Source organism: Festucalex cinctus, chromosome 19 (genome assembly GCF_051991245.1).
Source record: "Festucalex cinctus isolate MCC-2025b chromosome 19, RoL_Fcin_1.0, whole genome shotgun sequence".
Classification (NCBI taxonomy): Eukaryota; Metazoa; Chordata; class Actinopteri; order Syngnathiformes; family Syngnathidae; genus Festucalex; species Festucalex cinctus.
The window spans coordinates 4,333,353-4,348,696 of record NC_135429.1 but is presented as its reverse complement, the minus strand read 5'-3'; the positions used below and the strand labels follow the sequence as shown (position 1 = coordinate 4,348,696).

The following is a 15,344-nucleotide window of genomic DNA, read 5'->3' as shown; positions in this document are numbered from 1 at the left end:
CTTATCAACCCCCCAAAAAAACCTTTCACCCCCCCCTCCTCCCCTTCCCCAGAAACGACAGGCACACACCAGGCAATGCGTTCAGGGACACCGCATAAACTCGGACAGAGAAACATCCGGGCTGCAAAAACATCATCATCATGAAGGAGAAAAGATCTCAAAGCTTCCAGAGTGGCCTTTGTTACATTATCATCTTCATCAATAATCATCATCATCATCATCATCATCATAAATAGAAACGCAGGAATCTACATTACAAGAAAGGAAAAGATCGAGTGGAGTTCTTTGGTTTTTACTATTGAGGTTTTTCTCTTCCTTAGCAGTAAAATCTTTACCGTCCTCTCATCGAACTTTGGATTGAAGCTGCATGCTAGAAAAAATAAATAAAATCGAGGGCTAGCCGAGCGACGTTTGTCGGAGTAAAAGCTGAAAGACATTCACGTGACAAAAAGAAATTAGAGGCGAACGTGTTGGACATGAACGCATCCTGAAGGTTGTACTACTGTGGACTTTTCTGAAAACTTTGGTAGTTGATTTCCGCTCCTGAGTTCACACTAGTCGTTAAAGCTCAAACGTTTTATTTGGTTTTCACGAGAGAGAGAGAGAAAATGCGAGGTAACTGTCGTCCGAGGACGTCGCAAAGCTTTTCGACCCAGAAAATGAACAAATAAGAAAAACAGATGACAAAGTCAAAACGTTTGTTGAGTCACTTTCTTCATGGCACTATTTCGTCAACTCAACCGCAATGAGTTTAAAAAAAAAAAATGACAATACGTAGATGATTCCCAGCAAGCCCTGCAAAACTATAACACGTTTTAAATAAAATTCATTAAATACATAAAAAAATAAATACAAAAAAAATATATAAATAACACGGAGCCCCTAAAGTGACATGGGAGGGGAAAAAGTGAAATATGTTTTCTCGTCCTAATGAGAATGTTTGTTTTTTTTTGCTAGAAAGAGATCATTTCCTCATCAAAAAAAAAAAAAAAAAAGAGAAACATATTTCATCCCCGTCACATGTCACTTTAGGGGCTACACAAAATAAATACGGTACAAATGGATACTTTTTACAATAAATACAAATAGTTTTCCGTGTAAAGCTTTTTGGTAATTTTCCTCCTATGAGAAACAGCAAAAACATTCCGCCCGGATCATCGTCAGTATTTTTTCTCATCATTATTATTTAGGCCTGAACGATTTAACTAGCTGATATTAGCGCTTAAAAAAAATGGAAAAAATCCGCCTTTTCATTCATCCTATATTCTATAAATTAATCTGTTGATTAATCGGTGATGGAATTTTATTCTGCATATCGGAATCGGACTAAAAAAAATAAAAAATCTATCAGTCAGGCCCTAATAAAAAGTCAGATAAACGTGAATGGTGATACTTCATCACACCATCTTATTATGATGCAAAAATGTATTATTATTGGTGTTATGACGGAATATGAACCACACGAGCATCCACGCAAAAACGCACACTCAGCCAGTCCTGCAGTTTGTGCGCGGGTTTTGGTTTTGTTCCATTTGGTTTGCGTTGAAAAACTTTGGGTTTGTTTCACTTTTGGCTCTTTTTTTTTTTTTTGCGTTCTTCTTCACATTCTACGTTTCTCTCCTCGTCGCGGGAAGCTACATCTTCACACTTTGCTCCACTCATCAATAAATCACAAGTAAAAGATATGAAAATAGGTAGGACGTCACCACCATACCCCCCCCTTCCCTTTGCCCCGCCCCTCCCGCCCCATATCTAGTCATGAGACAAATCCTGCACATCATCATCATCATCATCATCAGACATAAAACACCATGAGAAGCCAAAGAAAAAAATGGGAGGAAAAAAAAAAATACTTTTTTTTTTTTTTTTCTCTGAGAGTCACTACAAGTCTAAGAAACATCAAAACGGGGGCGGGATGGGGGGGGGGGGTTTGAGTGCGTCCATACGAGAACATCACATTTATAGACACACACATACGAGAGCCCCCCTCACGCCCCCCCCACTCTCCTCTTTGTTCCTATTTGGTTTCAGGGTGTCAGTCACTCACGTTTGCTTCTTTTTGGGTTGACTTTTTGCTTTGTTTTTTTGTTTTGTTTTGTTTTTTGTTTTTCCTGCTCCCAGCGCACCGCTTCCATCTTCCTCTTTAACCACCTGCAGCTCCTCCTCCTCTTCCTCATCTACGTTTTGGTCCTTTGATGCGAACATCTTTGGAGACAAAGGGGAGAAGGATGGGAGGAAGGGATGGAGGGCAGGGCAGTGCTTCACCTCCTCCTCTTCCTCTTCTTCTTCAGTTTGGGCATGTGTGTGTGTGCGTGTGCGCGCGCGCGTGTCTCAGGTGAGACGGCGGCTGCCACAGGCCAGGCTTTGGTATCCGAGAGTGACGGTCTGCTGGGAGATGATGAAGATGATGATGGAGATGATGAAGTATGGAGGCCATTGTCAACAAATAAATAAATAAATAAATAAGAAAATAAATGTGTCAAATTGCCCGTAGGTTGCGCCCTGGCATGAAAACTTTGGTTTGAGCAAACTTTTACGCTTCCCGCTGCTGCTGGTGATGAAGGCGATGAACTTCCTGATAGACTGAAAGATATATATATATTTTTTGTTTGTTTTTGGTTTGGCACAGAACATATAAGGCAAGCGGATAACGACGACGAAGTGGACGTTTGTTAAACGCATCCCATCTGGATGGGCGGGTGGGGGTTTAGTTCATCACGGAATGTAGCTTTGGAGTTTTGTTGGACTTCTCCGAGGGTTTGGTCTGTTTTATTGCCACTTCACTTCTCTTCTATAAGCTTGGTTGCAAACCTGGATTGCTCAGAGGAAAATTGAGGAATTCCTGAATGACAGGTGGGCGGGGTTAAACAGTCTGCTCCAATAATATCTTTTTTTTTTGGTTGTCAACTGAAGACATTTTGGTGTGAGAGCAAAAGATGACAATTCCATTTTTTAATTGATTTTTTATTTTTATTTTTTTAATCTACCCACTTTTAATTGGGCAAATGTAGTGGATAGTTCTCGTTTTTGGCTTTGCGTTTCACCTGTGAAAACTATTTGCTACACGAGATCCGTTTAAGGGAGAAAAGCAAACCGTTTTGAAGCTGAGAGAGAAAGGAGTTGTTGAACATATCGAGATGAAAATACGAAGAAAGAAATGCTGGAGTTCTCAACGTTTGTCTCATTTTTTGATCTGAAAGCCAAACATCTTCAGTATACAACAACCACCAAAAAAAGTGAATTGACCTACTTTTGGTTTTGCTCTTTGTTAGTAAAGGGCCATTCTCCTGTCACGTTTGCGACAACAACTCTGTTGTTCTTCATGATTGAGACCTTATAAATATGATTTTTTGCGCCTTACGTTCGCTATCAGCATATAGAAGTAATTTAGCGTGTTTTATTACCCTTCTCATAGGCAAAAGTGGGGTGTAACGTATGTCCGCAAGTGGGTGAATGGCCCTAAATCAATTCCAAAATCTGTAACAAAATGTAATGCATCCGTTGTTCCTTGTCAGACTGACTTTGCAACCCGCCCGTGTCTTCCATCTTGGATAGCTTTAGCATTAAATCTTAACCGTGTTGACTAATCAAGAACAATTCGCAGATCAAGCATCTTAACATGACTGCAGTGAGCAGACTTGGCCGGAAGCCCCACCCGTCCGCTCCTCCTGGTGGTGAAAACAAGCGGCGCGTTTGGCGAGGTAGAACGTTCGTCATGTAAACGTCACGCTAGGTGTCATAGCGAGCGATGATGAGTGGAAGAGAAAATCAATTGAAATCATCCTGAGTGAAATGAGAATGCGTGGAAATGGAGTCGGGATGTATCGGAAACGCGATCCCGGGTGGATCGGAATGCAAACGTCTAAAGCTTTTCTCTCCGTTTCTTTTTTTGTTGTTGTTGTCTTTTTTTCTATTTGGTTTTGAGTTTTTGGTATTTGTAGATTTTGGTTTTTGGTGTTGGTCGCCTCCCATCATGCACTTGGTCTACTTCCTGACACTCCTCAGCGCCACGTGGTTTTGTTTTTTTTTTTTGGTTTCGAGTCGCCTCTTCCTCTTCTCTGCCTCCTCGCCATCCCTCCTCGTCCTTTGTGTACATTTTTTTGGCTTGGGAGGACGTTGGCGAGGTCGAGAGATGGCTTTGGTTGAAAGGCGACTTTTTCTTTTTTTTTTTAAAGCTTCCTGTCTCCGCCCCGTCGCCGTCACTCAGCCATAGCCCCGCCCAGGGGAGGCGGCGAGGCTTCGCTGAAGGAACAGAAGGAGGCGGGGCTGGAGCAGGGCGAGTCGTCGGGGCACGAGGGCGGGCCCAGCAGGTGGGCGGGGCCGGCGGGCGGCGACTGGGCGAAGGCAAACCGGGGGGCGCCCCCCGCCGGGCCGGTCACCAGCCCCATGGCGGGCGGGGACGCCGTCGCCATGGAGATGGAGCCCGTCGCCATGGGCAGGAGGGCCGAGCGGTTGAGGAAGAGCGAGGGGCGCAGCGAGGGGGGCACCCCGCCGGGGCCGCCGCCCAGAATCATGTGACCCGCGCCTGCCTCCATGATTGACAGCTGACCGCCGCTCGCTGCCAGCGCTGCTGGCGAGGGCCGGGACGGGACGGCAGGAAGGGAAGAGACAGTAAGAGAGAAAGAAAGAAAGAAGATGTGGAGGATGGAAAGAAGAAAAAAGATCAGTCAGTCGAGAAATTAGAAGGGATCTGAATGTTGATAAGAAGAACAGAAAAAAATGAAGTCAACTCAATTTTCTCAAGTAGGACACGGTGGATCGATATTCACTAGTGACTCCATCATCAAAACGGAGCCGAGTTTCCACTTCAGCACTCGCTACATGCTAACAATGCTAGCTCAGGTGACTCGCGCGCAAATCCTCCACATCATCCCTTCATTTGGCTTTTTCCCCGCAGGAGGTCGCTTCAAAGCGCAACCCCCGCCGCAAAACATCCTTTGTGACGTCTCATTGATTTGGAAGGAGTGCAGAGGACTTCTTTTAGTGCGGATTTGATTCATCCTGACCGAATCCACTGAGCAACACGACATTCAGCGTGGACACAATGGAGGGAGGCACAATAACACGCACACACATTCAGTTTCGCTGACTACTCAATTTCTCTTCCCATTGTGGAAAAAAAGGGATCAAAAGAAGTGCTGTCGATAACTTTTTGGCAGTGGACCATGAAGACCACTAAAATGTCAATTGCAATTCATGGCCACAAGGGGGCAATATACTACCAACAACAAATACATGAAGACAGACCCAATTAAGTTACTCAGTTTGTTACATCATTGCATAATTGCAACATACCAAATCAATGTCAGCTTTAAGGTCCCTAGACCCAATTATCTGCCACATATAAAAACACCCACCTTGTATGGTCGCCAGTGGATTGCTGCCCATGAGCGCCTGGTTCATCCCTGTGCTTACTCCCATCATCGTGTTCCTGCGACCGTCAGTCACATGATCAAGAACCTCCAATTATTGTTTGCATGCAATTAACGCAGGCCTGTTTGCTGCGCGGTGGACTCACCCGGTGTTGAGGCTGTGAGTACCCAGAATAGGAGGGGCGGGGCTGGCTGTGCTATGAGGGGGCGGAGTCAAAGAGGAGGACGTGGATCCCGCTGCCACGGAGCTGACGGGCGACGGCGACAAAGTGGCAGCTAGAAGGGGCAGAAAAAATAAGACAATGAAAGAGGAGATACAGAGACATGACAAAAAGGAACATGCTGTGTTTTACAAAGTACATGTGGAAATCATTGGTCTCCCAACATGGACATTGTTGGGTTCCAGGAAGAATTCATGAGTGTTGTTGAGTGCAGGAATTAGACTTGTACATGTGTCATTGGTCTCTTAGAAATAAATAGACATGGACATGTTGGCTTCCAGGAAATAGACATGTGCTTGGGTTGTTTGATTCCAGGAAATATAAATTGACACTGTTGGGTGGACATCGAGATCAGGGTTATTATAGTTCTGGAATTTTTCATTTTAGTTCGTTTTGATTTCATTTTGAGTTTTAATTTTTAGTTTTCAGGGTGGTTCTGTTAGTTTTTAATTGTTTTAGTTCTTTAATAAATGCTTAGTTTTAGTTTGTTTCAGTAATAGTTTTTTTTTTGTTTTTTTTTTAAATGTGCATTACTTGTGCACAATATTTAAAAAACACCATGAGAACGACATCATCTGAAGGTGCTTTTCTATTGACTGCTGCTCGATGACGTCACTTCTGTGTGACACACTTTCAAACCTGTCCTTATTCCGGTTAATATCAAAATAAATCTACTTAAAAATCACATTTAAAATCATCCCCAAAGGCTCATGCATTAAATGAATTATCAAAGACTAAAACGAAGGATATTTTTGCTATAATTATACAGTAGTTTGTTTTCGTTAGTTTTTGTTTTTTAAATTTTATTTTGTATTTTAGTTTTAGTTTTTGTCATTAAGTTTTATTTAACTAAAATAACCTAGGTTGAGATCCAGGAAATAGACATGGACACGTATTCTAGGAAATAATATGCATTTGTTTTGCTGGTCTCCAAGAATTATACACGGACAGGACATGATACCAGGAAATAGACACGAACATTGTAGGTTTCCAGGAAATGGACACCTAAAGTACAAGTATCGTTCGTTTCTAAAATATTGACACAAATATATTTCCCAGGTATTAGACGTTGACTTGTTGTTCCTAAAAAGAAACATGTCCGTACTTGTAGTTGTGGTTCTGACTTCCAGGAAATAGACATGGACAATGCATTGTATGAAATAAACGCGGACATGTCATGTTCGACATGTTTTGTGTTGTTGCGGTCTCCATGAAACGGACACGTCGCTGCTGTTGTTGTGTGGCGTCTAATAAAGCGCAATGTTTTTGCAGACTGTCATCTACCGGGTGATTACGAAGAAGAGGCGACATGTCACACAGTGGAAATCACCAAAGTGTCTTATGTGTCACTCACAACACAATCAATGTTGACTCGCGCTCGGAGAAGTCATCGGCCTCCTCGGCGTTTCATCAAAGCGCACAAAGACGCCATCCCATTTTTCATCTCGCCGACGGGCTCGTGTGGGACAAGCTTTAATAAGAACGTGAATTACTGCTCACCAGAGGTGGGGGACCCGAGTCACATGAATTAACCCCGGTTAGACTCAAGTCAACAATTTTAGGACTTGGGACTCGCCCTGGCAGAAAAAAAATTGATGATAGACATTTCATGACTTTTGACGTGATATTCATAAGACTCAGAACCTGGCTTTGATCAACTGAAAAAAATATTTTTATTAGGGAAACAACGTTTTGAGGCTCCAATTAATAAGGTGATTATAGTTGACGAAAACTACAATTAAATTACTAAAGCTAAAATATAAAAATCATTAACGAAATAAAAAAAAAAGGGTTTACAAAAATTAAACTATATTTTATGTTTACAAAATTAACTCAAATTAGCAAAAATTATCGTGAAAATCTCAATTAGCATCATTCATGAACTTTTGGGATTGATTTTAAAACTAGTATTTCGGGATACTTTAACTATTCCGCCATACAGAAGAAGGAAGGTTGCACAATGTGGAAACTTTAGTCTTTATTACACAATACTTTTATTTTATCTTACACCCAACAAATAATCTATACCTAAAAGACTAAAACTAATACTAAAACTAAATGAAACTAAACTGAAAAGAAGGCCCCCACAAAAAAAAAAAAAAAAAAAAAAAAAAAAAAACATCCTAAAAAGCAAAACAAAATCCAAAATGATTACAACCCTGCCACTTACACTGTATTATGTTTTTATTGAACCACAAAAACATGGTGCGATTATCAGAAAAAAAGCCGATTACTTGCTCACCTGTTGTGCTGAGGCTGCTGCTGCCCTGAGACACACCTGGACTGGATATCTGCCGACATCGAGGGGAGAGTGGTTGGGAAAAGAAAAAGGAAGCGACGCCGGCGAAAGGTGTGGGCCGTACGTACCATGTGCGGGCTGTAGCAGGGGGCTTTGTGCGTGACGGCGGGCGAGGTCTGGCCGGGCAGCGGCGGCGTGCTGCTGCTGCTGCTCGGGTTGATGCGCTTCTCCTTCTGCCGCCGGTTGCAGAACCACACTCGGATCACCTCCTTCTCCATGTTGAGCTGCTCGGCCATCAGCAGGATCTCCTCCGAGGTAGGCTTCTGGTTCTGAGAGCGCACGGACAAACGGCGTGAGATCACCAGCCGAGCGGGATGCGATGCCACAGGTGGGCGCTTACCGCGCTGAAGTTGCGCTCGAGCGCCACGCGCACGTTGGTCTCGATGCTGGTGCGCTTCTTTCGCCGTCGGCCCGCCAGACCCTCCAAGCCCAACAGTGGGGAGGTGATGGAAGAGGGGCTGGGCAGCATGCTGTCCACTGCCATGGTCTCTGCACATGCACACAACACCAAAAAGCATTAGCGGTTACCTCCACCAAGGAAATTAGGATGACTTTTAGGGGCAGGTCATCAAGATTTGCTGCCTAATGATGATGAAATGTAATTCCCCATGATTATGCATCGCAAATTTGTCCAATTAAGCGTGACACCTGTAAATTATCCTAAAATAGCCACTTCAAAAAAACAAAAACAAAAAACGAAAACAAAAACTTTTTTTCTTTTGAAGGATCCCCAAAAACTGGCCACTTCTAACCAAATTGGCACATTTCCAGTGTCATTTGAGACATGGCTTCCTCAGACTTTTTTCTGGGTGTATTCATGACAGACATGCCAACTAAATTTCATGTTTCATGTGAAACTAGATTTGGGGGCTGAATTTTAAAAAAATTCCCGTGACATATTTGTCTTAGCACCTATGAAACTGGCCCTAAAATGGCCACTTCTAACCAAAATGGCAGACTTTCTTTGTCTTTTGAGGCATAGGTTCTTGAGACTTTTTTGTGGGTCTGCTCATGATAGACTTGCCTACCAAATTTCATGTTGCTATTTGAAACCAGATTTGGGGGCTGAATTCTCAAAAAATTCCTGTGACGTATTTGAATTAGCACCTCTAAAATGACCATAAAATGGCCACTTCTAACCAAAATGGCAGACTTTCTTTGTCATTTGAGGCATGGCTTCTTGAAACTTTTTCTGTGGGTCTACTCATGACAGACATGCTTACCAGATTTCAGGTTTGTAAGGGAAACCAGATTCAGGGGCTGAATTTTCCAAAAATGTGTTGTGGCAAATTTGTCTTAGAAGAACCACTTGAAAAGGCCAAAATGAGGCAAAAACGTCATCTTCAAACCAAAATAGCAGACTCCCTGTGTCTTTTCGGGCATGGCTTCTTGAGACTTTTTTGTGGGTCTGCTCATGATAGACATGCACAGCAAATTTTATGTTGCCGAGTTCAACCAGATTCGGGGGCAGAATTTTCAAAGATTCCCTGTGACCTACTCTGAATATGGCCCTAAAATGGACACTTGACATTTCTAAGTGCAACTGGCTTCTGGGGCTGAATTTTCAAAGGATCCCAAGAGTGTCCTGAGCTCGATCTCCGGATCGAGGCGAAGTGAGCGAGTGTTCACCTGCGTCCCCGAGCCACTTCTCCAGCAGAGGCTTGAGCTTGCACATGTTCTTGAAGCTCAGATTGAGGGCCTCGAAGCGCGAGATGGTGGTCTGGCTGAAGTCGTTGCCGTACAGTTTGCCCATGGCGACGCCCACGTCGCCCTGTGTGAGAACACGCACATACGCTGTGTCAGAAAATTAAAGTCGCGCACACAGACACATCAACCGAGAGTGGGCTTCATGTCGTACCTGTGTGAATCCCAGCTTGATGCGACGCTGCTTGAACGTGCGAGCAAACTGCTCCAGCTCCTCCAGGTCACTGGGCTCCTCCCCCAGGTGGCCGCCGGGAGTCAAGGCCGAGTTCAGGGAGGCCACCATGGCGCCGCCCGAGCCGGATGAGGACCCCACAACCGCCGCCACCGCGCCCACGCCCGTGGTTGCTACCGGGGCGCTGACGCTTGAGCCAACATCGCTGCTCTTCTCCCTCTGCTGGAGGAAACACAGGTGGGGAAGTCGTGTTGATTTTAGCAGCCATTTTTAAATTTTGTCTCAGTTTTAGTCCAATTTCATTCACACGTGTTAGGTTTTTATCATCGTCAACCTCATCCCATTTTTATTTAGTCACCTTCTAGTCCACTATAACTCGAGCATTCTAGTCTTTCTTTTAGTCCAAAAAATTTTTATTCATCTAATTTTAGTCAACACAAACATTCAGTCAACATTTTAGTCAGGGCAATCATTTTGACCCTTTTCCATTTTATTTTTTTTTGTCAGCAGATAATATTGAACATTTCCATCTAATCTAAAACTACTTCACATAAAATGTTTGATTTAAAACAATTTCACACACAATTACAGTCTATCAATTGGCTATTATGACTCCATGCTACAAGCTAATAAGTTTTCAAAGTTTCAAAGCACGAAATTGGGTGGACATCAATGTCACAAGGACCCACACCAGAAATTGAGCAGGAAGTCGGCCATTTTGGATTGAAGCAGCCATTTTGGGACAAACTCAAGAGCTCCTACTCGAACCAGGAAATTCGCCCAAATGAAACACGTGGGCTGAGCAAGCAGGTTCTCTAACCGCTAACACCAGCCCTCTCTCTCTCTCTCACTGCTCACCTGTGCCTGGAGGCTCAGGCGGGGTGTCGTCGTCAACAGCCCCGCCGAGCTTTGCTGAGGTAGCTGGATTAGATTTGGTGTGGAGAGCAAACCTGTGACGGGAAACAAACATCACTATCAATTTCTACCCTCAACAGTTGTTTTTATTCAGCAGTCATCATGTGCTAGGTACCTTGCGGCTGCTGTTGCTGAGTCTGGGGAGGCGGCTGCGAAAGGAGGAACTGGGCCGGGGACTGGAGCGGGTGTCCTGGCATGAGAACCAGCTGCTGGAGCTGCAGCAGCTGCTGGATGTCCTGCAAGACCACAACATACAAACAAAAAAAACAAAAAAAAAAGTTGATAAATTCCTCGTAATTGCGTTGGGACGCTGCGATTGGCTGCTGATACCTGCGCCGTGAGCTGGATTGGCTGAGAGAGGGCCAGCTGAGGCGGTGGAGGAGGCGGAGGTTGAACAGTCACTTCCTGTTTGGCGGCTTGTTGATGCTGCTGCTGCTGCTGAGATGTTTGGCTCTGGTATTGCTGTTGTTGCTGCTGCTGTTGGTGTTGGTGCTGCTGCTGGGCGGCGGCGTGAGCGGCGTGGGACTGCTGGACGGCGGCCGCCAGGAGCTGAGCTTGGGCCTGCTGCAGGAGCAGCTGCTGCTGGGCCGGCAGCAGTGCGGCCAGCTGCAAAGATAAAACGCAGAAAATGAATGAATGAATGCATGATTTTTTTCATATCTCAAATAAATAAACAAATAAGAGAGAGAGAGAGAGAGAGAGAGAGAAAATCTATATCTACTCAAAGATATCAAAAATCATATAAAACCTATATTAAATTCATAAAAAACTATATTAAATTAATAAAAAAAACTATTAAATTATTAAAAATTAATAAAATATTCTCTATACTCCTTTTAAACATAATTCAAAACACATTCCTATACAAACACACGGAGTCACATAAAAATAATATAACAAAACAGAGCAAATACTCATTCCACGGACACCATAGTGCCTAAATGTTTTACATTTTGTCTGTAGAAAATGAAGGCAGGAAAGACAATTGACGAGAGATCACCTTAAAATTAAATCTCAGACCCCCCCCCCTCCCCCCACACACACACTTTTTTTTTTTTTTTTTTTTAAAAAAAACAAAAATATGATTCCCAATTTTAATTGCAGTTTCTCCCTTTGCTAATTAAAAAAACAACAACTCCTTTTTACACAAAAATCCAATTTCCGATTTTAAACAATGTTTCCCTTAGAAAAAGTAAATTACATTTTCTTTTATAGAGGAAGAAATTAATTTCTTCACATAAATTAGAATTCTGATTTTAATCGACATTATCCCTTCTTTATACAAAACGCACATTATACATTTTTTAATAATTTACAAAAACGATTTTCCGATTGATCAGCTTTCCCCCCTTCATCCTTAGTGAATAATAGGGATATGACGGTATCTAAACATCACGATATGATATCACGATATAAAGGTCACGATACAATAATTATCACGATATACTGGGGAGGTTGGCAATGCATATTACGTGCCCCTTCATCTGACCATTAGTGTGGATTTTAAACATAAAAGGGCCATAACATGCCTTGTGAGAATTAAACTGCACAAAAAAAAAACTAGCCACCAGAGGGTGGTAAAACTGCACAAATGGAAATCAACCTGACTTTTTTTTTTTTTTTTAACAGATGTGCTGCTTTGAATATCATGACATGACGACGACGATATATTGTAGCAGTTTTAATATCGCGATATCACGACATTGCCGTTATCGTTATATCCCAACAATTTAATAGTTACTAAGTGGGTCATAAAAGTTGGCAACAACCTTTTTGTATGTCTGTTGGCAAGCGGCAGTGCCCAACAGCCGAGACCAGCGACAAATGTCGGCCAAGCAAATGAACAGAAATGAATCGATAAAATCAATTACGTAATATTCCCACCCAAATGTGGCTAATATGCGTCCTCACCCCCGCCAGCTGACTGCCGGCCAGCATCAGCTGTGCGTGGTGATGCTGCGCCTGCGCCTGTGCTTGTTGTGCCTGCTGCTGTTGCTGCTGCTGAGAAGATGGCGGGACGACGCTGCGGGTCATCTCACAACCTTCTTCAGCCTTCACCTGACAAAAAAAAAAAAACACACAATATAGTTGACTTTTTTTTTAAATGGGCAGATGGCTCAGGTCTTTTGTAGATGAGTTCAAAAAACAAGATGCAAATTCATTGCATCTAAACTAAATTATTCATAGTCAAATATGTAAAATTCGTACCCTACTATTTTTTTAACAACAAAACAAAACAAAAAACAAAAAAAATGTAATTAATCAATGAATAAAAATACATTTTACTTAACCAATTTTAGGAGAAATTATTGGTAAATCAATGCAATAAATAAATCATTCAATAATACCCCAGATTTAGATTTATCTACGTACATAATTATGCAGTTATTTGACATTTATTCGTATTAATTCCAAATAGTATATTATAATATCTATTGTATAAGCTTTATATAGCATCTTTTAAAGGGACGAAAAGCTATCACGCCCTCTTCATATGTTCAGGCCCACACGCGTGCACATGCACACATGCGCACGCACACACACCTTGCTGGCTGGTGTTGGCGAAAGGCTGAACGGGCTGCTTTCCATCGGCTGCAGCTTGTGGAAGAAAAAAAATAGCACTATTTAAATATACATTTATACAGAAATAATCATAATACAATTTTACTTGCATGCACAAGTGAGACAAAAAAACACAATGGGATTGAATTTTGCATCTGTTGAAAGCATGGTCATATCTCATAAAAGGTATATGACAATTTTTATGTTTTATTATTATTATTATTATTGGCAATAAAAATCCTCACATTAAAACAATCCTGTTGAATTAACATATTTATTAATATTTTAAGACTCACCTGGTCATCTGGACTGTTTCTGTCTGAGTCTGAAACATAAGAAGGATGTTAAATGACAGAAGGGAAAAAAAAACAAGAAAATAATAATAATAATAATAATAATGATAAAAAAAAAAAAAACAGCCAATGGGATAATTTTTTGGGGGGGGACCTGAGCCATCGGCGTGATAGTCCGGCCCGGCCTTCTCCTCCTCTGCTTTGGACATTCTGATATCTGCAAGGAACAGAAAAAAAAAAAAATGACGTGAAAGGGAAGAAGCGGACAGAGAAAAACAATCCAAAATGAGCACTCGGAAAGGGCTATTTATTTGATTGATTGATTTGAGTTAACATTTTTTTTTTCTTCTTCCAAATTTTAAAACACGTCTTGGCTAATGTGCACTACTTACACATGGCTACAAAAGGGAAGAAGCTCGTTGGCAAAAGCACAACAATTTGGAAGCTATAATTAGCAACTTTTTCAAAAAGCAATGCCGACTTTCACTAAAAAACAGCCAACATGAGCCAAATCAGACTTTTTTTTGTAAATGTCTTTTTTTGGTGGGTCTTGAAATAAATCTGTATTTTTGTGCAGAAAAAAAAAAGTATTTTAAGCACATATCATCAAACCCAACACGACACTTTAGGAGTCTCCATGTAGGTGTAATCTATTAACTGCAACTGAGTCTTCAATTAAAAAACAAAAACAAAAAAAACAAAGACACATCACACAAAGATTGACAGATTTAATCAAGTGGACTGTTGACAACTGGGACCGAGGCGGTAATTGCCGGGACAAGGACGGCGCCTACTCCAGCACGGCACATTACTCAGCACCGCCTGACGCCATTTTGGCTCAAATGCTCTCACTTCCTGTCCATCTTCTATTTCATAATACCTAGAAATGATGCACAGACATTTTCACTCCTATCACACTTTGTTGCCATTTTTAAAATCTTTAAAATTTGCATTTCTGCATCCTAACGATGGCATGCTGTCATGTTTTCTCATATCAAATATGCGCCTTGGCCCAATAAAGTTTGGGGAAATTGTGGACGTGGAGAAGTGAGAGTGGATGGGTGCAGTTGCACAAGTGCGCCAAATGGTGGCAGCACCTTCCAGCACAAAAGAAGAACACTCCACGAGCAGGCCACATCATTAGGTACAGCATCCGTTCGCATCCATGACAAACCATTCTCAATCCAACATGTATCAATGAAAAGAAATACAACTTAAATGTAACACAAAGAAGAAAAATGCCTAAATTGGCCTTTTTTTTGTGAGACTGGCCATATAATGGCTGAAGCGCGCGCGTGTGTGTTTGAGTATAATGGGATGGCTGGAGGGGTCCTAAACTGGCCCCTCCACCCCGCCCACCTCCTCTTTTGTTGCCCACCCACCCCGCCTCAGTTACGCCTGTCAGGGGCCCGTGACAGACGGCGCGTGAGTTCGTTTGTGTGTGTGTGTGTGTGTGTGTAGTTGAGGGGGGCCCGCGGGCGGCGCTGTTTGGCGTGTGGAGGTCAAAGTTCAGGCACACACCGTCAAGCTGCTTGCCGCCTTGCCTTCTCCACCTGCCCACTGTCACATTCAGGAAAACACACGAACAAGCTATAGTGCTAACTTCAGTGTCTGGTTAGCATGAAAACAAGACAAGCTAGTGACTTGAGAATTGTTTGAGTTTTATTATTTCTGGAAAATACATTGTGTGATGATGTAATTGCTATTTTGTCTATTGGGGACCCCAAATCTTCCGTTTTTCGGATGTTGCAAATGATGGCATCGTTGAAATCTGTTGTAATAACATGTCCGAAAGAAAACAAAATA

General features: G+C 42.4%; 1 protein-coding gene across 12 annotated transcripts in view; it reads right to left on the bottom strand.

The window, feature by feature from the left end:
• Positions 1 to 561: 561 nt before the first annotated feature.
• LOC144007106 (uncharacterized) overlaps positions 562 to 15,344 on the bottom strand; it is a 59,697-nt gene continuing 44,914 nt past the window's right edge. For 6 of the 12 annotated variants that reach the window (XM_077506421.1, XM_077506426.1, XM_077506422.1 and 3 more), the window contains exons 6-20: positions 13,693 to 13,755; positions 13,542 to 13,570; positions 13,228 to 13,281; positions 12,595 to 12,741; positions 11,014 to 11,289; positions 10,799 to 10,919; positions 10,627 to 10,718; positions 9,751 to 9,990; positions 9,522 to 9,663; positions 8,233 to 8,381; positions 7,961 to 8,161; positions 7,836 to 7,884; positions 5,519 to 5,648; positions 5,358 to 5,431; positions 562 to 4,570 (exon numbers count right to left, since the gene is read on the bottom strand). In XM_077506421.1, the coding sequence (XP_077362547.1) occupies positions 4,200 to 4,570; positions 5,358 to 5,431; positions 5,519 to 5,648; positions 7,836 to 7,884; positions 7,961 to 8,161; positions 8,233 to 8,381; positions 9,522 to 9,663; positions 9,751 to 9,990; positions 10,627 to 10,718; positions 10,799 to 10,919; positions 11,014 to 11,289; positions 12,595 to 12,741; positions 13,228 to 13,281; positions 13,542 to 13,570; positions 13,693 to 13,755 (2,138 nt within the window). In that variant the 3' untranslated portion in view covers positions 562 to 4,199. The remainder of the gene's footprint in view (positions 4,571 to 5,357; positions 5,432 to 5,518; positions 5,649 to 7,835; positions 7,885 to 7,960; positions 8,162 to 8,232; positions 8,382 to 9,521; positions 9,664 to 9,750; positions 9,991 to 10,626; positions 10,719 to 10,798; positions 10,920 to 11,013; positions 11,290 to 12,594; positions 12,742 to 13,227; positions 13,282 to 13,541; positions 13,571 to 13,692; positions 13,756 to 15,344) is intronic. The other 6 variants (XM_077506427.1, XM_077506432.1, XM_077506431.1 and 3 more) reach the window with 6 other exon arrangements.